The sequence below is a fragment of the Notolepis coatsorum genome (genome assembly GCF_963971535.1).
Source record: "Notolepis coatsorum genome assembly, chromosome: 11".
Classification (NCBI taxonomy): domain Eukaryota; kingdom Metazoa; phylum Chordata; class Actinopteri; order Aulopiformes; family Paralepididae; genus Notolepis; species Notolepis coatsorum.
The window spans coordinates 110,029,594-110,052,448 of NC_140175.1; the positions used below are offsets into that span (position 1 = coordinate 110,029,594).

General features: G+C 45.4%; 1 protein-coding gene across 1 annotated transcript in view; it reads right to left on the reverse strand.

Annotated features, from left to right (window-relative positions):
* Positions 1-3,067: 3,067 nt before the first annotated feature.
* The window catches only part of LOC311237243 (sperm flagellar protein 2-like), a gene marked incomplete at its 5' end in the record, with an annotated part of 107,793 nt that continues 88,005 nt past the window's right edge, over positions 3,068-22,855 (reverse strand). Inside the window, 4 exon segments of the mRNA XM_084325050.1 lie at positions 3,068-3,171; positions 3,304-3,467; positions 3,600-3,668; positions 3,849-4,003. Coding sequence (XP_084181176.1) covers positions 3,373-3,467; positions 3,600-3,668; positions 3,849-4,003 — 319 coding nt within the window. The 3' untranslated portion in view covers positions 3,068-3,171; positions 3,304-3,372.

The following is a 22,855-nucleotide window of genomic DNA, read 5'->3' on the forward strand; positions in this document are numbered from 1 at the left end:
GAGTGAGGAGAGAGAGGAGTGAGGAGAGAGGAATGAGGAGGAGAGAGAGGAGTGGGGAGAGAGAGGAGTGAGGAGGAGAGAGAAGGAGAGAGAGAGTGAGGAGGAGAGGAGGGGAGAGAGAGAGGAGTGAGGAGGAGAAGAGTGAGGAGGAGAGAGAGGAGAGGAGGAGAGAGAGGAGTGAGGATGAGAAAGAGGAGTGAGGAGGAGAGAGAGGAGTGAGGAGGGTGAGGAGGAGAGAGAGGAGTGAGGAGGGAAGAGGAGTGAGGAGGAGAGAGGAGTGAGGGGAGAGAGGAGTGAGGGGGAGAGAGAGGAGTGAGGAGAGAGAGGAGTGAGGGGGAGAGAGGAGTGAGGAGGAGAGAGAGGAATTGATTGATTGAAAACTTTATTAACAGATTGCAGAATGGGTACAGTACAGTACATTGTTAAGGGGATGCAGACCAGAGAAAGACTTTCGTCTTGTTTACATCAGGGTCCCCATTTTCAATTCATCATAACATATATGACATACACAACATACAGATAGACAGTACTGCTCCATCTATACATTTATGACATACCAGATTTGCAAATACAGTACTGTTTGTGATACAAAAATAGTCTAAAAAAGAGATATATACATTTGAAACTGTACATTGGAAGAGGTTGGGTAGGTGGGGTGGGGGGGGGGGTTGGGGGGGGGGGTACTGTACATTGGAGGTGGTTGGGTAGGAGGGGTGGGTGGGGGAAAACTGTACAACTGTACAAGCAAAACTGTACATTGGAATATTGACGAAACCATACTTGGTTCCAAGAGGAGGTCTTGTGTATTCTTGGGTTAGGTAATTTACTGTACATTGGAGGGGGTTGAGTTAGGACATTTACAGGGGCCAGTTTCGTATTGCAGTTTCCCGTAGGTGTTCTTTGAGAGTGGGTTTGAAAGTGGGTAGTGATTCACATTCCTTTACAGCTTTGGGTAGGGCGTTCCCATTAATGTGGCATAATTTCGAAACGTGCTTAGTCCCTTGTTCGAGCCGAATCTGGGTTTAACATGATTTGTGGAGATCCCTCTGGTTTTGTGATCGTGGTATTCACTGAAGTATTTTGACATGTACATGGGTACCTTAGTCGTGTAGTGTATCTTGTAGACCAGGCCCATTGCAAGTTGCTGTACTCTGTTGTCTACTCAAGCCATCCATAGGTTGTCAAAGTGGGCAGGGGTGAGGTGGGTTCTAGGGGTAAGGTCAAGCAGTAGTCTGACCAGTTTGTTTTGTGATGTTTGTAATCTTGTTTTTAGCGCCTTTGAGGTTTGGTACCATGAGGTGCAAGCATAGTCGTAGTACCCTTGAATGAGTGCTCCTGCCAGAGTCTTCAGGGTATTCTTGTTTACCAGAGAGGAGATCTGGTACAAGAATCGAGTTCGTTGGTTGACTTTTTTTTATTACATTGGATGCCATTTTGTCACAGGAAAGATTTACCTCTAGGATGGAACCTAGGTATGTAATTTCATATTTCCTTGTGACAATATTGTCACCCACTGTAACTGAGAAGCCGTCGGTCTTGCTGAGTTTGTTATTTGAACCGAAGAGAATGGACTCTGTTTTGACCAGGTGTAATGATAGTTTGTTATCAGCGAGCCAGATGCAGATTTTGCCTAGTTCCGAGCTGAGTGTTTTTTCAACCTGTAACTTGTTCTTGTCAGAGACCAGCAGGGCTGAGTCATCCGCGAACAGGAACAAGTTGCAGTCACAAGCTGACGACATGTCATTTGCATAAATTAGGAACAGTAGCGGTCCTAGTATGCTTCCTTGTGGAACACCACAGCTCACTGGGAGGAGGGGGATAGGGTACCGGGAATAGGGTATAGGGAATGAGGGGGAGAGAGAGGAGTGAGGTGGAGAGAGAGGAGTGAGGGGGAGAGAGAGGAGTGGGGAGGAGAGAGAGGAGTGAGGGGGAGAGAACATTTGTCAAAGTATTAACTTAGTGCAAACAAACAAAATAATTAAACCTTTCTATTTTGTGGCCACATTATAGACAAAGGCCATCAACATAAAGTATCCATATGCTCAACTAGCACTAGTCACTGTTATTTAAAATAAATAAATCATGCATACTAAATATATATTTACTTTTTAATTGCATGAAACATTATGAAGTATTCTCTTATGCTGCTTTTCACTGCATGGTACCTAATCGACTCGACTTGCTTTTGCTTTTTGAGAGTCTTGGTAGCCGTATTTGAAGTGACGTCACACGAGGAAGTAAAAGTCACAGTGTTGGAACCTGGAGAAGCCCTGATGATATAATATAAACAAACAGCCAATAAACGTGAAGTTATCTTTGAACCTCTGTTGTCAAGCCTCGTCAATATACCCCCCCCCCCCCTTCCCCACTAATGGAACTGGTGTCGTGGAGTCACTTCGCTGTGAACGTTTCCACGGTTAGCTCGCGGCTAACGCTAGTTAGCTTAGCTCGCGGCTAACGTAACGCATCCCAATAACCGAACAATACACACATGCCCCGAACCTTGGAGGTTGTACCAAGCGGTGTACGGTTCTATTACGTACTGTTCCACCCCTAGTAGATACCTACATGAGACCAGAGTAGTAGATACCTGCATGAGGCTAGAGTAGTAGATACCTACATGAATGTTCTCAGTATACATGACCAGGGGTTACCTGATGGGCTGTGCCAGATTCAATCACCCACACCTAGTCAGGTTATATATCTGTGTCTAATGCATGTCTGAAAGCCTGTTTCTTCTGTAATGAAAGTTCTTCTTCTGTGTCCCCCTGTCACTGACTCAGTGAAGGGAAGATACTGGAGGAGAGTGTACTGAACAAACCAACGAGGAAGTCCTCCTCTACTCCACCTGAGGAGAGTGCACTGAACAAACCAACGAGGAAGTCCTCCTCTACTCCACCTGAGGAGAGTGCACTGAACAAACCAACGAGGAAGTCCGAGGAAGTCCTCCTCTACTCCACCTGAGGAGAGTGCACTGAACAAACCAACGAGGAAGTCCTCCTCTACTCCACCTGAGGCGAGTGCACTGAAAAAACCAACGAGGAAGTCCTCCTCTACTCCACCTGAGGCAGGGGTTGGTCCACATAGGTCCAGTTGGCTGAACCTGGGCGGGAGGCGCGGTGGGCTCAGGAAGCTTGGGAAGTCCCTGAGACTTCTTTTTGTACGAGCGTCCTATTGGTTAGCCAGAGAAAAGATGAATAAATCAAACAGAACTAATGAATGAACGCCATGAAAATCCTGCTAAGAAAATGCCTGCCGATTTTCTTAGTCTAATAAATTCTATGCATAGTCCCACTGACTGACCTGAGACTGAGAGCGAGCCTGACTTGGACAAGTTATGACTGTCAGCAGCATCTAGGTTGTTATGGGAATCTAGACAGTTGGCTGAACCTGGGCGGGGAGGCACGGTGGGCTCAGGAAGCTCAGAAGCTCGGGAAGTTCCTGAGAGTTCTTGTCGTACGAGCGTCCTATTGGTTAGCCAGAGAAAAGATGAATAAATCAAACAGAACTAATGAATGAACGCCATGAAAATCCTGCTGAGAAAATGCCTGCCGATTTTCTTAGTCTAATAAATTCTATGCATAGTCCCACTGACTGACCTGAGGCTGAGAGCGAGCCTGACTTGGACAAGTTGTGACTGTCAGCAGCATCTAGGTTGTTATGGGAATCTAGAGAGAGAGAGAGAGAGAGAGGAGAGATAGAGAGAGAGAGAGAGAGAGAGAGAGAGAGAGAGAGAGAGAGAGAGAGAGAGAGAGAGAGAGAGAGAGAGAGTGAGTGACGTGTTGCCAGGAATCGTGTGTGCTGGTTCGTTACTGGGGTCAAATTGAAACCATCTAAAATAAAGGTACCTTTCTGCGCTCTCGTGATGCCCTGCTTCAGGGCGGACTCCACCCTCCTGAGCAGCTCCTCCTCCTCCACGTCTGCATCCACACGGACCAAAATGCACTGCTTCCCACCAAACCACGTCTCTAGTTTAGACCAAGTATCCCGGAACTCTGTGACCCTGAGGAGAGGAGAGGAGAGATAGATAGATAGATAGATAGATGATAGATAGATAGATAGATAGATAGATAGATAGATAGATAGATATAGATAGATAGATAGATAGATAGATAGATAGATAGATAGATAGATAGATAGATAGATAGATAGATAGATAGATAGATAGTAGATAGATAGATAGATAGATAGATAGATAGTAGATAGATAGATGATAGATAGATAGATAGATAGATAGATAGATAGATAGATAGATAGATAGATAGATAGATAGATAGATAGATAGATAGATAGATAGATAGATAGATAGATAGATGATAGATAATAGATAGATAGATAGATAGATAGATAGATAGATAGATAGATAGATAGATAGATAGATAGATAGATAGATAGAGATAGATAGATAGATAGAAAGATAGATAGATAGATAGATAGATAGATAGATAGATAGATAGATAGATAGATAGATAGATAGATAGATAAGATAGATAGATAGATAGATAGATGATAGATAGATAGATAGATAGAATAGATAGATAGATAGATAGATAGATAGATAGATAGATAGATAGATAGATAGATGATAGAAGATAGATAGATAGATAGATAGATAGATAGATAGATAGATAGATAGATAGATAGATGATAGATAGATAGATAGATAGATAGATAGATAGATAGATAGATAGATAGATAGATAGATAGATAGATAGATAGTAGATAGATAGATAGATAGAGATAGATAGATAGATAGATAAGTAGATAGATAGATAGATAGATGATAGATAGATAGATAGATAGATAGATAGATAGATGATAGATAGATAGATAGAGATAGATGATAGATAGAGAGATAGATAGATAGATAGATGATAGATAGATAGATAGATAGATAGATAGATAGATAGATAGATAGATAGATAGATAGATAGAAGATAGAGATAGATAGATAGATATAGATAGATAGATAGATTATTACATTTGACAGTAATTATGGCACACATGAATTCACACAACATTGCACATTTGTTGATAACATGCCGGACTACAGTAAATCTTGAGGCAGATGTATGCGTATATCCGCTGCCACTCTGCAAGAAGGTCGAGCGTCTGCGCGAGTCGGAGGGAGGGGGTTGGGAGGGCTGGTCCCTAGCCACAATTGCAGCTAGCGGTAGGGGGGGGGGGGGGGCTAGCCACAGTTGCAGCTAGCGAGGGGGGTAGGGGGGGATTGGGAGGGCGAGACATCAACAGCTTCCTGGTGCCCCCCCCAGCCACAGTGAAGCTCTGGTAGCTGCCATGTAGGATTGGAGGGCCTCATTCTGCTTTCTCGACAGCTGGGAAAGTCTTATCAGCTCTGGTTTATGTCCTTGGTGAGTCCTCTCTCCGGAATTGTTATGGCTGGGAGGCACTCTCAGAAAAAGGAGAAAAATGCTTTCTGAGTAAAATGCATCGTCGAATTAAATTCGGTTTTGAGTAGAGTGAATTTGAACAACTCCATCCAGAATGACTGAGTGCAGTCGCTGGTCATCTGCGTGGAACACAGCAAGTGTCTTATTCTGTTCAAAGTGGCAGGCCTCAATCTTGGCCAATCTTAGAGCCAAAATCTGATTGCCATCCAAAATCTTCTTATAGCATATCCAGCCACATACCGCGATCGCTCCAAATCCGAGTAGCATGAATGCGATAATCCAGATGTCTTCCACGTCTTCAATTTCTAGGGGGAAAATGCATGAACTACGCCACACACCCCAACGGTCAATGTTGTAGCCCGATTGCAATGTCCCAAGTGGGCATAGAGAGAGAGGAGAGGAGAGGAGAGGAGAGGAGAGGAGAGGAGAGGAGAGGAGAGGAGAGGAGAGGAGAGGAGAGGAGAGGAGAGGAGAGGAGAGGAGAGGAGAGGAGAGGAGAGTGTGAATATGCTGAATAATGATATCTCCCTGGCAAACAAGCTCAATACCTTCTATGCATGGTTTGAGGCTGTAAATTACAACAACAGCCTACAGGCCACTGCAATGGAGAGTAGAGCCACTGCCGATGGAGACTCAGTGTTCAGGATAACAGAACATGAGGTGAGGAGGTCCTTTAAGAAAGTGAATACCAGGAAGGCAGCAGGACCGGACGGCATCCCCGGTCACATCCTAAAAGTCTGTGCCAACCAACTGGCCCCGGTATTCACTGACATATTTGTCAAAGGTCACAGACAGCGTGACCAAAGAATGATGACCTCTCGGACACCACAGCGGCATCGCCAGCAGACCTCTCGTCTTTTCTCCCCCTTCTAGATTCTGGTCCGGGTACCAGACTAATCAACGACAAGACAAAGAGCCAAGATGGAAAAGACCTTACAACCATGTGATGCCTTACTCTAGAAAACCTGAAAAATAAACATATATCTGTTTAAATATAAGTATGTATTATAAGCTTGATAACAGAACGAGTATGCCTCTGATCTAAAGCGCAGAATGCACTGAAAGTCAGTGATTTAATGAAGGATGTATTTTTGTATTCTCCCTCCTACTTGTGTAAACTTGTATAACTATATAACTGTTGAAGTGCCACAGACAACGAGTGACACTTTTTATAAATGACATCCTGTTCTCTCTGTCACTTGTAAGATATGGGGGTTTAGGCATATGTTTTGTATATATCCATTTATTGTATATATCCATAACCAAGCGACTCACTATACCCAGAGCTGCCGGCTGTACAGCAGGCGGTAATTGGAACACGGAAGGCCACGACAGCTACGGCCCCCGCATACTGGCCCGACAGTCTGGGACTTCAGGGACAGTGGAACCCACTGCCCCAAATCCCTACACCAAACTCCCTGCGAGGGGAGCAGACCATGCCACCTGGCATGTCAAGATTAAATGAAATCTCTTGTGCTATTAAACCAAGAACTCAACCGGGAAACCCGAAGCGTATACAGCACCTATGGGTCTGTTCCATATGGTTACAAAACTTCGTACCAAAAGGGAACCACACGTTTGTGGTTAACCCGGCCAACCAAGGCCTACGTAATGGAGGAGGAATGGCAAAAACCATACAGGATATGGCAGGACCCGGCTACGCCGACTGGTGTGCAAGAGAAGTGGCCGGACAACCTCATAACCTCCTTAAGGACGGCACGGTGCTGGTGGGAGCCCCCTACCTACTTAAAAAAAGGGTTACGCAGGGATACTGACAATTGCCATGCAGGACGTGCTGCCAGGAGCAGACATCGAAACCCAAACCCGAGTACTCCTGGCATACTACAGGAACATTTTCAGACAAGCCCAGGACGCAGGCATAACAAGCCTAGTTATGACCTTGTTTGGAATAGGGATTTGGCATTATGATGCCAATACAAGCATATGGTGCTTCCTGGAAGCCTACCAAGAAATACCAGCCGCGTCAATGGCAGTGGTCTTGCTGATCCCGGATAAATACCAAGCAAACACAGTGCGCAGAGCTCAAATGGAGGCATGGCCACCACACCACCGTAATGGCTGGGGAAACCTGTTCGAGGAAATCGAGCCCACTATGGTCGGAGACCTCACACAGGTCATGAACGAGCTGGCATACAGAAACCAGACATGGTCTGGTCCCCCGGGAACACCACGGGAAGTGAGTCACTCAGAACAGAGGGCCCAAATTATGGGGCCCCTGTCAGGACCAGGGAGGATATATGAGGAAACACCAGACACTCGGCCTCCAAGCACGGAGAAAGAAGGCTCAGGGGGTTTCACTAACCCTGAAAGCCCTGAGCTCCACTCCACCTGTGCGAGACACAACCAGGAGGGGATGGCACAGGAACATGGTCAGGACCCAGGAGCAGAAACAGGCCGAGCACTGCCTGCTCCCACCCACAGGTCCATGTGACACTAAGCCAAGACCAATACAAGGAGATAAAGTCCTCACACATAAACTGGGACAGACTGGTGTCCCGTATAAAGGAACTACTGCAGAAAAGGGAAATCTATGCTGGCCATGGTACTAAGGACATGCCCTACCGACTAGCCATAAACCTGATGTGGGGCATGTCTCGAGGATATGGCCAAAGAGGCATATGGTTGGGGGAAGCCGTAATCAGCGCGATCTCAAGCCTAAGGAGTGCAGAGCACACGGAGATCCGTCTCATGGTGGAACCTAGGGACCATGAGGCAATAACCCTGGCCTTGGATAGAGCAGGGGAGGGTGAGGAAGACGAGGACGATGAGCGTGCATTGGTACCTCTCACTCCCCCTCCGAACCCTAAGGGGTCGGGACCCGTTCCCAGGAAAGAAAGGTCCAACTCCCAGAACTCCTCCCGAGCAGCGGAGAGAGGGAGATCATCCACACCCAGGAGACCGACAGTACAGTTCGAACCTGAAAAGGCGGAACCTGCGCGATCTCAGGCCAGGAGTATCCATAGACTTCTAGGCTGTCCCCCGGAGTCAGGGGACGACCCAGCAAGTAGCGAACAGGAGTATACTGATCCAGATCAGGACTCAGAAATGGAGGGAGACCGGGATAGGTCAAGCTCCAGAGCATCCTCCAGGTCTTCATCTCGATCAAGATCTAGGGAGAGAGTTCGGTACCCGAGGGGCGAACCTCCTAGACCTCGGAACAAGAGAGCAAAACCGGTCAAACTGAGACCTATAGGCAAGGGGCCTACACCCTCGGGCTTGACCTGGAGCTCAGGATTGGAGGACGTCTCCGAAGAGAGTGAAGGAGACTTGGAAGGAAAGGAAACAGGGGATATTATGCCAGCATATCCCGTGACATGGGGAACGGCTCAGGCCTTAGCCCGGTCACCCGTGGCAGAAAAAGTGTTGTCTCACCCTGGGATAACAGAACCATACGAGCATGCATACTTATATGCAGGCTATGACATACTACGTGAACAGGTGTACAAGCTAGACAGGGCCATGGCTGAAATAGCCAGGAGGGAAAGGAACTGGTCGGACGAGGCCCCGTCCCTAAGTTCAATCCGATCCCTGAGACACACCACACATGAACTCCGACCGGAAGTGAGTCCTCACTCCATACTAGCCCAATCTCTCTGAGGTATTTACCAACCAAGGGGAAACAGTTCACATTCAGGCAGGAGTCTGCATGACAGCACCCTATACGGAGAAAGCAACAGAGCACAAGAATTGTTAAGCAAAACCCAAGTGCTCAAAAAACTGGCACCCGAAATGCTTCAAGGGGAGACCCAGGCTGCTTATATCCACCGGATTGCTCAGATTTTTCATGGGTCGCCTCTCAAGTTCAAGTTCAAGTTTCTTTTATTGCCACACGGCCAGGCCGGTGGAATTTGAGCACGGTGCAGGTGGTAGCTGCGACAATACACCACATGGAACACAACATAACATCAACATAACATAACATACCATACATAACAGCAGGGGGTGAAATTAGGATGAGTTGGAGTTGAGTAATTGTATGGCCTTGGGGAAGAAGCTGTTGTTGAACCTAACCGTGCGACTACCTAGTGACCTAAACCTTCTACCAGAGGGGAGGAGTTGGAAGAGGTGATGAGCTGGGTGCAGGGGGTCACTGATGATTTTGTGTGCGCGTGTGATGGTGTGATGTTTGTGTATGGAGTCCAGGGTGGGGAGTGTGCAGTTAATGATTTTGGATGCCCTAACGATGATCCTGTCTAGTCTGTGTAGTGTGTGTTTGGGTGTGTTGCCGTACCAAACAGTGATGGAGAGTGAAATGATGTTTTGTATGATGGCTGTGTAAAATTGAATCATTAACGTCTTCCTAACCTTGTACTTCCTGAGTTGTCTTAAGTGAAATAATCTTTGGTTGGCTGTTTTAAGTAAATGAGTGGTGTGATGATCCCAGTTGAGTTTGTTGCTGATGTGTGTTCCTAAGTATTTAAATGTGTCTGTGGCTGAAATGGGTTGGTTATTGATGAGCATGGGTGTTTTAGTGGGTGTGATTTTGCGAAAGTCAATAATGAGTTCCACGGTCTTGCTTTCATTAAGTATTAGGTTATATTCTTTGCACCATGTGAGTGTCCGCTCCACCTCCAGCCGGTAGTCATCCTCCTTGTTGTTGGAGATCAGCCCTAGGATGGTGGTGTCGTCCGTGTATTTTTTAAGCGTTTTGACTGAGGGGGATGCTGAACGGAGGTTGTTAGTGTAGAGGGAAAAAAGCCACGGGGAGAGAACACACCCCTGTGGTACCCCAATGTTGGTGGTCAGAGGGAGAGAGGTGAGGTTGTTGTAGCGGTCTCTATGATGACCCAGATGCAGCTCGCATTTTGAGACACCTCAAAGGACTGGAGATCCCCGAAGGGGCCTCAATGGCCCAAATGAGGGAAATAGAAGTAAGGATCCCCGGTCAAGATCCAGGGGAAAACATGGTGGAGAAACTAATCCCACTGGTGCGAGACGGGAGCCTGTCTCTCACTGTTGCAGCAGAATCAGTCATACGTGGAACACCTAGGCAAGGATCAGGCTTACTGCTTGAAAAGCTATTCATCGGTGTACCAGGGGGTAACCTTCTGGCAGCCAAATGCGCAGCATGGTCAGGAGACCAGTTACGTACTGAATGTATGCTGTATGACCAAGTCAAAATGCTTTTCAACACAGATACAATAAGGGGGAAAGGAAAGGGAAGAACCCACGAGATGAGAAGGCTCAACTTCGGCCTCCCAAAGCCCAGCAACAGCCACCGGCTAAAGCTAAACCTACCTACTCAAAAAATGACAAAAGGGGGGGGTCCCAGGAGCCCCCCCCCGAAAACAACCCAGGAAAGAGTGGGGAAAACGGAGTCTTCCGACATCAAATACCTCTCTGCAGACGATTGGGGGGCACTAACCCCAGAACAGCAAGCAGAGATGAGGGCAAAAAGGGAGGAATCCAAAGCCCGGAAGGAAAAACATCAATAGTATCCTTACCTCCTGGGGCCCTGACACATGACACTCAAGCAAGTGCACACTGCACTTGACATTCAGCTCATCTGTCGAGAGGAATAATATATAGTGTTATTGTCATTTAGGAAGAAACATGACATAGAATACTATTCATTTTGTATACATTTTAAGTATACTATGTAAAGATGTCTGTCTTTTCTCTAAAACCAGAGTAAAGAGGACGAAAAAACTTGTAATCTATTTCATTCAAGGCAAAGGGGATTTCCTGACAGTAACTATTTTGGTAGGTTACACCCGTACCAACCATATCAGCTGCATGAGATGTACACTCACCAGCGCCTATGGATAAAAATTGAGACTCTGCAAACTCTCATCAAGCTTAGCACCTTGACGCGGGGGGACAGAGCGAGCATCAGGGTCTCTATATCCGACGGGCCTATCAGATTTGTGGGGACTTGGAAGCTTCAGCATACAGGACGCTGTGGTGCTTAGGCGGCCAAGTCACTGGTTTATAGGTCTGTCAAAACGGATTGGAGGTTCTGGGGCTTAGAACATCCGTGAGTTGGGCTTTATACTAATTGAATAGGTAATAACAGCCAAGAGAATATGAACTTAATTGACTGCGGTCAGGTGCCTCTGGAGTAAAATTGATTACAGATTTGAGTTAAAACCTTACTCAAGATTGGTCTTATCAGCAAGCAAACCTCTCCAACCAAGACTCCTCCTAAGTGCTCGAGATCTGGAACAATGAGTGACGTAGAGGTCTGCAAAGTGCAGCAGACAGCCTAAGAGGTAAAAAATCTATCAGGAACAAGAGAGGGTTGATAAGAAACCACTTGAAGTGGCGTTTACTCGTGACTAACAGGTCTAGGGAGCCCTAAAGTCACTTGAACTTGAAGTAACTAAATGCTTACTTAAAGTCAGAACTTAAGTAGAAAACTCTACGAGTCTACAGCAGGCTAACTAGCCATTGCGAACAGGAGCGAATAGCAGGCTAACTAGCCATTGCGAACAGGAGCGAATAGCAGGCTAACTAGCCATTGCGAACAGGAGCGAATAGCAGGCTAACTAGCCATTGCGAACAGGAGCGAATAGCAGGCTAACTAGCCATTGCGAACAGGAGCGAATAGCAGGCTAACTAGCCATTGCGAACAGGAGCGAATAGCAGGCTAACTAGCCATTGCGAACAGGAGCGAATAGCAGGCTACCTAGCCATTGCGAACAGGAGCGAATAGCAGGCTAACTAGCCATTGCGAACAGGAGCGAATAGCAGGCTACCTAGCCATTGCGAACAGGAGCGAATAGCAGGCTAACTAGCCATTGCTAACAGATGAGAACAGCAGGCTAACGAGCCAGAAGCTAGCAGGAGCAAAAGTCCTGCTACTGTGAAGTGGAACCAGCGTAATCATACAGGCTGGTGTTATCGGCAGGAGCCGAGTCTACAAGAGGCTACATAGCCTGAGTCTACAAGAGGCTACATAGCCTGAGTCTACAAGAGGCTACATAGCCTGAGTCTACAAGAGGCTACATAGCCTGAGTCTACAAGAGGCTACATAGCCTGAGTCTACAAGAGGCTACATAGCCTGAGTCTACAAGAGGCTAACTAGCCAGAGCTAACATCAGGCTAACTAGCCAGAGCTAACACCAGACATAACAGTCACTAACTACCCAGTCTGGACCCGTGGGGTCGCCCGAGAAGTGACAATTCGACCTACCTCAAACTACGGGAGAGATCCAAGAGATCAGAGGGGGTGACCATAAGAACCATGACATTGTGTTCTTCAGACGACAACAACTGGGTGCATTGGCCTTGAACAACAGATGCAAGTCTTCCCGCCGGCTACCAGGGTAACAGGGAACCAAGATGACAGAGGGGGTGTGGAGAGTCACAGCCACGCGACCCCGCAATCGCCATCTCGTCCCCCGTACAGACGCTATTAAGACAGTGGAAAATGACCGACCAGGATGACAGAGGCGGTGTTGAAGTGCCACAGACAACGAGTGACACTTTTTATAAATGACATCCTGTTCTCTCTGTCACTTGTAAGATATAGGGGTTTAGGCATATGTTTATTGTATATATCTGGTTTAAATCTAAGCATATGTTACTGTATGTGTCTATATATGATATGTATACTGCACAGTCAGAATGAAAAAAGGAGGCCTCTGTGCTATGGACCAGGAATGTGCAGGGAGGTAGTCACAGAGCGCTGACCTTGGCGGAGGAGCAGAGGAGAGGGGGCCTCTCTGCTAGCCTGCTAGAAACAGATGGGGAGTTTCCACAGTATCATACTCTGTTCCAGTTATGGTTACTTTTTAAGTTACAACCCAGTGGAGTAGACGGGACCCGTAGCAGATGGAATTCTAGGGGCTTTCCCAGCACAAAGAAAGAAAAGGAGTTAATCTTTACTGAAAGTGTTATGTGTTATACGTTGATTGGCTAGTAGAATGACATCACTATGACATCACTGTTTTTAGACCAATAGCGAAGAGGTCTTGATATGATATATAAGTGACTGCTTCAGCTTCGAGAGCTCAGATTTTCAAGCAGATTTTCAGTTCTTTTAAGCCAGGAAATGTCGAGCGGTGTAAGGGGCATGGCCTGGCAACTTTTGAGTATACCTCCCTAGGAAGTATACTCTTTAGATTTTGATTTTAGCATTCTTAGACTTCAGACAATACAAAGAGAGTTTTTGCTATTCGGGGAGAGAGATGTTTTTGTTTTATACTTCTTTTAACTGAGTTGGACATTTCCAATGAAGTATCTTTTGTAACTTGCTTTTTCTAAATAAAACAGCTTTTTTATAATATCTATTGAGTTCGTGGACTGCTTTCTACCGCAATGGGCCACGACGCTGGCCGCGCCCTGATTTCATCTGAGGTGACTATATATGTTCTGGTAGCCTGAAATACAGATTGAATCAATTGCTGGTTAATGCTTTTCAGCTAAAGTTATATATCGCTGCTGTCGGGACAAAACCTCATAACTCCAAAAATCCAACTTTTCAGCAGATGAAAAAAACTAACACAGATTTGAGGGTGAATAGAGTTAGGAGGTTTAGACAGATGATCGGTGTAATGCTTTCCCATTGTTTAAACTTTGTAAAACCCACACACACATATGGAGGATGATCTACGGAGTTGATTTATATAATAAAAAAAAAATGGAGTTATGAGGTTTTGGCCCGACAGCAGCGATATTATATATATATATATACTATTGATGGTAGTAATGCTTGGTTTCACTGTTAGTTGTTTGCGAGCGCCGGTAGCCACTGTGTTGGACGGGTTCCACCAGATTTGTGGGAAACTGAGAGTCTAAGCCACTGCAGGGCCGGACGATCGGTACCACGGATTGATGGGCCTGTCAAACTGATAAGGGGTTATGGGGCTTGCAAATTATTGTTAGTACGCTAATATTACACTATTAACAGTAGTAAAACTTATTAAATGGTGAAGTAATATCACCAGACTTTCAAATGAGTAACATTACAGGCCATTCCTCACAAATGAGGATAGTGGCGGTGGTGACGGTGACGTAAGATCATCAAGCTTTCAAATGAGCAGTATTACAGGCCTTTCCTCACAAATGAGGATAGTGGCGGTGATGACGGTGAAGTAATTATCATCAGGCTTTCAAATGAGTAGCATTACAGGCCTTTTGTAAAAATGATGATAATAATGATGATGATAATGTTATTGTTATTATAGGCAATAAGAGTTCTCCCAGACATACATTCGGTTTATTACAAACAAAGAAGAGGTTAACAACTCTGCTATGCTTACATGTCATATCAACTGGATATAACTAAACTAGTGACTATGAAGTAAGCTTGACAGAAATAGTAATTGACCCGAGAACTTAGTGAGTTTAGCACTTCGCTGGGGGATATCGGGCAGCCAAAGGGTTATATCTCAAGTAAGTGATCTGAGATAGATAGAGACATCCCATCGGCTCTCATCAATAACTATAAACTGTATAACTATATAACTATAACTATACTACATTTAATGGTATACACTAAAAAGACAGGAGAGAAAAACCTTTTGTTAATGATGGGTGTTTTGTGGAATGTGTGATTCCAGTGTGCTTTCCTCCCTCTGTATACGACCTTGGGGCTCCTGTAAGGAATACTCTTTTCATTGGCCGCCACTAACCCTTCGGAAACTGCCACGGCCCTTCGGAAACTGCACTGTGGTTAGACACAGAGCATGACGGAGCATTAAGATGTTTTTAACGTTTGATGTGTAAATGATTAAAAGGCATTGCTAGTACAGGAGACAATGACCTTATAAACGGTGACTCTCTTATCCCACAGCTTTATAAAACCACTGTGTTTAAGAAAAATACTTATGGTATGAATACTTCTACTCAAGGGGTAGCCATGTAATTCCAGCCATGCACGCTGATTGATGCTGTACTATCAAAAGGGGTGTGTAATTTTATGACGAAATCAGTAATATAAAAACACCCTGCAACGCGAGGACACTCTTCTTCTTCCTTGCGCCCTTTTTTTACCTTAGAGATCCTGTGACTATATCTACAATAATTGTGCATTATTTTGTATGAAAATCTATCTTCACAAGAACTTTGTAACTCTTCTTTTTATAATTAAAACTTCATTTTTTAAACTGGACCATCTCTTCTCGTTATTCTTCCGAATACTGGTAAGCCACAAGCGAATACCTTTTTAGCTCCTCATTCAATGTCATGCGTTGTACGAGACTTGAATAAGGCCGTTTTGGAAGAATACTTTTCTCTCTGATGGTATCCTGTCACTCTTTTAGCTCCTCATTCAATGTCATGCATTGTACGAGACTTGAATAAGGCCGTTTTGGAAGAATACTTTTCCCTCTGATGGTATTCTGTCACTTTCTAAATGTTAGATTTACAAAACTGCACTTGATGTTCAGCTCATCTTTCGAGAAGAATAATATATAGTATTATTGTCATTCGGGAAGAAACATGACATAGAATACTACATTCATTATGTATAGATCTTAGGTATACTATGTAAAGATGTCTGTTTTTGCTCTAAGGTAGAGCAAAGAGGACAAACATTTGTAATTAATCTAACTCAAAGGCAAGGGGGTTTTCCTGACATCAACTATTTGTTAATGGTAACACTATTTGTACACTCCCCAGTGACTATAGATTTACTAGGAAATGATTATCACTATTTGCTTGCTAAATAAAATAAAGACTCTGCAATTCTCATCAAGCCTAGCGACCTTGACGCGGGGGGACAGAGCGAGCATCAGAGTATCTGTATTCGACAGGCTTATCAGATTTGTGGGGGCCTGGAAGTCTCGGCCTGCAGGACGCTGCAGGGCCGGACGATCAGATCACTGGTTTATGGGTCTGTCGAACTGATCAGGAGATTCTGGGGCTTAGAACATGGCGTCCCTGAGTTGGGCTTTATACTAGTTGAATAGGTATTAACAGCCAAGAGAATATGAACTGGAATAGCTGCTGTCAGGAACCTCTGGAGTAAAATTAATTACAGATTTGAGTTAAAACCTTACTCAAGATTGGTCTTATCAGCAAGCAAACCTCTCCAACCAAGACTCATCGTAATGCGGGAGATCTGGAACAATGAGTGACGTAGATGGTCTGCAAAGCGCAGCAGACAGCCTAAGAGTTAATTGGTAAAAAATCTATCAGGAACAGGAGAGGGTTGATAAGAAACAACTTGAAGTAACGTTTACTCGCGACTAACAGCCTAAAAAAGGCTTAAAGTCACACTCGAGTAGAAAGCTCTATTCGTGAATATCACCCTACGGAAGGATCAGTCTCTCACACTCCAGTAGAAAGCTCTACTTTGTGATTAGCACCCTACGGAAGGATCAGTCTCTCACACTCGAGTAGAAAGTTCTATTTGTGAATATCACCCTACGGAAGGATCAGTCTCTCACACTCCAGAAGAAAGCTCTATTTTGTGATTAGCACCCTACGGAAGGATCAGTCTCTCACACTCGAGTAGAAAGCTCTATTCGTGAATATACACAGTTGAAAGGAGTGTTTATCGGGACTGTGTATATAAGAATTGGAGGCTAACTAGCCAAGAGCTAACAGGAGCTAATTGGAGGCTAACTAGCCAGAGCTAACAAGAGCTAATTGGAGGCTAACTATCCAGAGCTAACAAGAGCTAACAGCAGGCTAACTAGCCAGAGCTAACAAGAGCTAATTGGAGGCTAACTAGCCCGAGCTAACAGGAGGCTAACTAGCCAGAGCTAACAGCAGGCTAACTAGCCAGAGCTAACAAGAGCAAACAGCAGGCTAACTAGCCAGAGCTAACAAGAGCTAACAGCAGGCTAACTAGCCGGAGCTAATAGCAGGCTAACTAGCCAGAAGCTAACAAGAGCTAATTGGAGGCTAACTAGCCAGAGCTAATTGGAGGCTAACTAGCCAGAGCTAACAAGAGCTAATTGGAGGCTAACTAGCCTGAGCTAACAGGAGGCTAACTAGCCAGAGCTAACAGCAGGCTAACTAGCCAGAGCTAACAAGAGCTAACAGCAGGCTAACTAGCCAGAGATAACAAGAGCTAACAGCAGGCTAACTAGCCAGAGCTAATAGCAGGTTAACTAGCCAGAAGCTAACAAGAGCTAATTGGAGGCTAACTAGCCAGAGCTAATTGGAGGTTAACTAGCCAGAGCTAACAAGAGCTAATTGGAGGCTAACTAGCCAGAGCTAACAGGAGCTAATAGCAGGCTAACTAGCCGGAGCTAATAGCAGGCTAACTAGCCAGAACTAACAGCAGCCTAAGGATGTCTCACAATCATTCCCACGTCACCGAGGACAAGGATTCACCCTCGGATGACGGATTGGGAGTTTTTTCACCCAGCAGAGGGTTAGACTACCTAGGAGATCTGGGAGAACACCCAGAGTCCCCTGAAACGTTTGTGGGAAGTGAGGAATTCACAGAACCAAGCGAATCACTATACCCAGAGCTGCCGCCTATACAGCAGGCGGTAATTGGAACACGGAAGGCCACGACAGCTACAGCCCCCGCATTTTGGCCCGACAGTCTGGGACTTCAGGGACAGTGGAACCCACTGCCCCAAATACCTACACCAAACTCCCCATGAGGGGAGCAGACCATGCCACCTGGCATGTCAAGATTAAATGAAATCTCTTGTGCTATTAAACCAAGAACTCAACCGGGAAACCCGAAGCACATACAGCACCTATGGGTCTGTTCCATATGGTTACAAAACTTTGTACCAAAAGGGAACCGCACGTTTGTGGTTAACCCGGCCAACCGAGGCCTACGTAATGTAGGAGGAATGGCAAAAACCATACAGGATATGGCAGGACCCGGCTACGCCAACTGGTGTGTCAGAGAGGTGGCCGGACAACCTGATAACCTCCTTAAGGACGGCACGGTGCTGGTGGGAGCCCCCTACCTCCTTAAAAATAAGGGCTACGCGGGGATACTGACAATTACCATGAAGGACGTGCTGCCAGGAGCGGACATCGAAACCCAAACCCGAGTGCTCCTGGCATACTACAGGAACATTTTCAGACAAGCCCAGAACGCAGGCATAACAAGCCTAGTTATGACCCTGTTTGGAGTAGGGATTTGGCATTATGATGCCAATACAAGCATATGGTGCTTCCTGGAAGCCTACCAGGAAATACCAGCTGCGTCAATGGCGGTGGTCTTGCTGATCCCGGATAAATACCAAGCAAACACGGTGCGCAGAGCTCAAATGGAAGCATGGCCACCACACTATACCGTAATGGCTGGGGAAACCTGTTCGAGGAACCCCAGCCCACTATGGTCGGAGACCTCACACAGGTCATGAACGAGCTGGCGTACAGAAACCAGACATGGTCTGGTCCCTCGGGAACACCAAGGGAAGCAGTGAGTCACTCGGACCAGAGGGCCCAAACTACGTGGCCTCGGTCAGGACAAGGGAGGATATATGAGGAAACACCTGATACTCGGCCTCCAAGCCCGGAAAGAGAAGGCTCAGGGGGTTTCACTAACCCTGAAAGCCCTGAGCTCCACTCCACCTGTACAAGACACACCCACGTGGGGACAGCACGGGAACACGTCAGGACTCAGGAGTTGGTCAACATCAGGGACAGAACCCGAATGTACCATGCCTCATAGAAACAGGCCGAGCACTGCCTGCTCCCACGCCCATGTATATGGACCAGAGGGCTCCCAGCTCAATGAGAGTTCCCTCTGGACACGATAGTGGGGATTAGACCCGGGACAAGGCCCCTTTACGACCCCTTTATCAAACTGTCCTCTGACGATTATTTCACCTTGAAGACGGGGTCAGAGATACGGTCCTGTATCGGCAACATCCTGGAGGGTGAGAATTGGGAGGGGTTGATGGCAACCTGGGTGACAATCTACAAAGTAACGCGTCAGGGAGACCCACATTTTAACAAGGTGTGGGCTACAGTGGAAACAGGGGAAGACCTGTGAGTTCTACAAGACTGACTTAATTATTTTTCCCAAACCAAGCGGAGGAATCAGCGAACCCGTGGTCGGGATTCGCAGTGTTACCAGGGATTTGCTGAAGTACCCAGTCCAGCCTGTAGTCGAACGGGTGGCCATGGTCCAAGAGGCCAGGGGAGGTGTCAAAGGTCACAGACAACGTGACCAAAGAATGATGACCTCTCGGACACCACAGGGGCATCGCCAGCAGACCTCTCGTCCTACAGATATTCCTGTGGAAACACGCTCCTTTCCCCCCCTTCTAGATTCTGGTCCGGGTACCAGACTAATCAACGACAAGACAAAGAGCCAAGATGGAAAATACCTTACAACTATGTGATGCCTTACTCTAGAAAACCTGAAAAATAAACATATATCTGTTTAAATATAAGTATGTATTATAAGCTTGATAACAGAACGAGTATGCCTCTGATCTAAAGCGCGGAATGCACTGAAAGTCAGTGATTTAATGAAGGATGTCTTTTTGTATTCTCCCTCCTACTTGTGTAAACTTGTATAACTATATAACTATAAACTGTATAACTATATAACTATAACTATACTACATTTAATGGAATATACACTAAAAAGACAGGAGAGAAAAACCTTTTGTTAATGATGGGTGTTTTGTGGAATGTGTGATTCCAGTGTACTTTCCTCCCTCTGTATACGACCTTGGGGCTCCTGTAAGGAATGCACTCTTTTCATTGGCCGCCACAGTTAACCCTTCGGAAACTGCCACCCCTTCGGAAACTGCACTGTGGTTAGACACAGAGCATGATGGAGCATTAAGATGTTTTTAACGTTTGATGTGTAAATGAATACTTCTACTCAAGGGGTAGCCATGTAATTCTAGCCATGCACGCTGATTGGTGCTGTACTATTGTGGTAAATTCCCACAGACTTTCTACAATAATTTGAGGTTATTGTAGTACAACACAATGAGATTGACTATCTGGAAGGAGGAGGAAAGATTCATACTTGATAGAATTGTTGGTCTCCTCATCTGACTTAGCAGATGAGGAATAAAACGTGTACGCCAGACAAACCAGAACGGTAGTTCAACTCAGCTGATTTATTTGAACCAGGGCCAAGAGTGAATAAAAGGTTGCCTTTTACATACAAAAGATTATCAGAGAACATTAACAGAGCTGTCTGTTGTACAGAAATATCACAATCAGGTTTGCATCTCCAACCTCAATACTGCACATCAAACAGTCACTTGGTTAACATAATTTGAACATACATTGACTATGCTGTACACATTATACATGAGTAAATCTGGTTTCAGACATTAAGGATTTACACTAAACTTTAAACAACAAATGGTGTTTTCCCATGATTTACTCACATAAAATGCATCAGTCAGTCTCTCTGGTGGTGGAAGGGTGGTGGAGCCGCAGACCCCTGGGGTTGGTTCGGTCTGGGCTCCAGAATTACACTTTGTGGGCCCTTATATCCTATCATGTCTAGCCAATATTAGCACATGGTTGATCCAATCCAGCGTCTTCTTCTGGGGGTTGGGTCTTGTCCCACGGGTGGGGGCTGGTGTGATGTCACCTTCCCTCAGTGATAAGAAGGGGGGTCTTTCTGGCCCCCCCCCCCTTGGTGTGGCCACTTGAGTACAGAGGCCTGTTTCAATAAACCTTTAGATAACTTTGTTGTGACTTAGTGTCCATGACTAATCATCTCTTCAACAAGTCTAAACTGGTCTGCCCTGTGGTCAGCCCAGCTGTGTTTGATCAGCATTTACATACAGTCAGTTCGAAAAGGTGTAGTGGGGGTTGCGAATGGCTCTCTGTTGTTTATTTGCTGCAGCTGTCTCCACTGACAGTCGAGACTCTTTTAGCCACTGAGTCTCTCTCTGCTATTGAAAGATACATCTGGCTTTTGATGTGGCCCTCTAATTTATTCACACATATTAATTATGAAATTCAACTCAATATTACCACACTATCAAAAGGGGTGTGTAATTTTATGATGAAATCAGTAATATAAAAACACCCTGCAACGCAAGGAGGACACTCTTCTTCTTCCTTGCGCCCTTTTTTTTACCTTCGAGATCCTGTGACTATATCTATAATAATTGTGCATTCTTTTGTATGAAAATCTATCTTCACAAGAACTTTGTAACTCTTCTTTTTATAATTAAAACTTCATTTTTTAAACTGGACCATCTCTTCTCGTTATTCTTCCTAATACTGGTAAGCCACAAGCGAATACTTTTTTAGCTCCTCATTCAATGTCATGCGTTGTACAAGACTTGAATAAGGCCGTTTTGGAAGAATACTTTTCCCTCTGATGGTATCCTGTCACTCTTTTAGCTCCTCATTCAATGTCATGCGGTGTACGAGACTTGAATAAGGCCGTTTTGGAAGAATACTTTTCATCTGATGGTATCCTGTCACTCTTTTAGCTCCTCATTCAATGTCATGCGTTGTACGAGACTTGAATAAGGCCGTTTTGGAAGAATACTTTTCCCTCTGATGGTATTCTGTCACTTTCTAAATGTTAGATTTACAAAACTGCACTTGACGTTCAGCTCATCTTTCGAGAAGAATAATATATAGTATTATTGTCATTCGGGAAGAAACATGACATAGAATACTACATTCATTATGTATAGATCTTAGGTATACTATGTAAAGATGTCTGTTTTTGCTCTAAGGTAGAGCAAAGAGGAAAAACATTTGTAATTAATCTAACTCAAAGGCAAGGGCGTTTTCCTGACATCAACTATTCGTTAATGGTAACACTATTTGTACACTCCCCAGTGACTATAGATTTACTAGGAAATGATTATCACTATTTGCTTGCTAAATAAAATAAAGACTCTGCAACTCTCATCAAGCCTAGCGACCTTGACGCGGGGGGACAGAGCGAGCATCAGAGTCTCTGTATTCGACAGGCTTATCAGATTTGTGGAGGCCTGGAAGTCTCGGCCTGCCGGACGATCAGATCACTGGTTTATGGGTCTGTCGAACTGATCAGGAGATTCTGGGGCTTAGAACAATATTCAACCTGTCCTTAGAACAGTCTGTCATCCGCACCTGTCTGAAAAAGTCCACTATTGTCCCTGTACCGAAAAAATCCACGCCCACTTGCCTCAACGACTATCACCCTGTAGCTCTCACCTCCATAGCTATGAAGTGCTTTGAGAAGCTAGTGAAGGCTACATCTGTTCCTCCCTCCCCAACACCTTGGACCCCCTGAAATTTGCATATCGCTCCAACAGGTCCACGGAGGACGCCATAGCCCATATGCTGCACACAGCAACATCACACCTGGACAATAGGCAGGGGAACTATGTGAGAAGGCTATTTATTGACTATAGCTCAGCATTCAATACCATAGTCCCCTCCAAGCTCGTAGTCAAGCTCAGAGACCTGGGCTTGAACTACAACCTCTGCCAGTGGGTCTTGGACTTCCTGACAAGAAGACCCCAGGTGGTAAGAGCCGGCAACTGCACCTCCTCATCCATCACTCTCAACACAGGTGCCCCCCAGGGCTGTGTTCTGAGCCCCCTCCTCTACTCGCTGTACACACA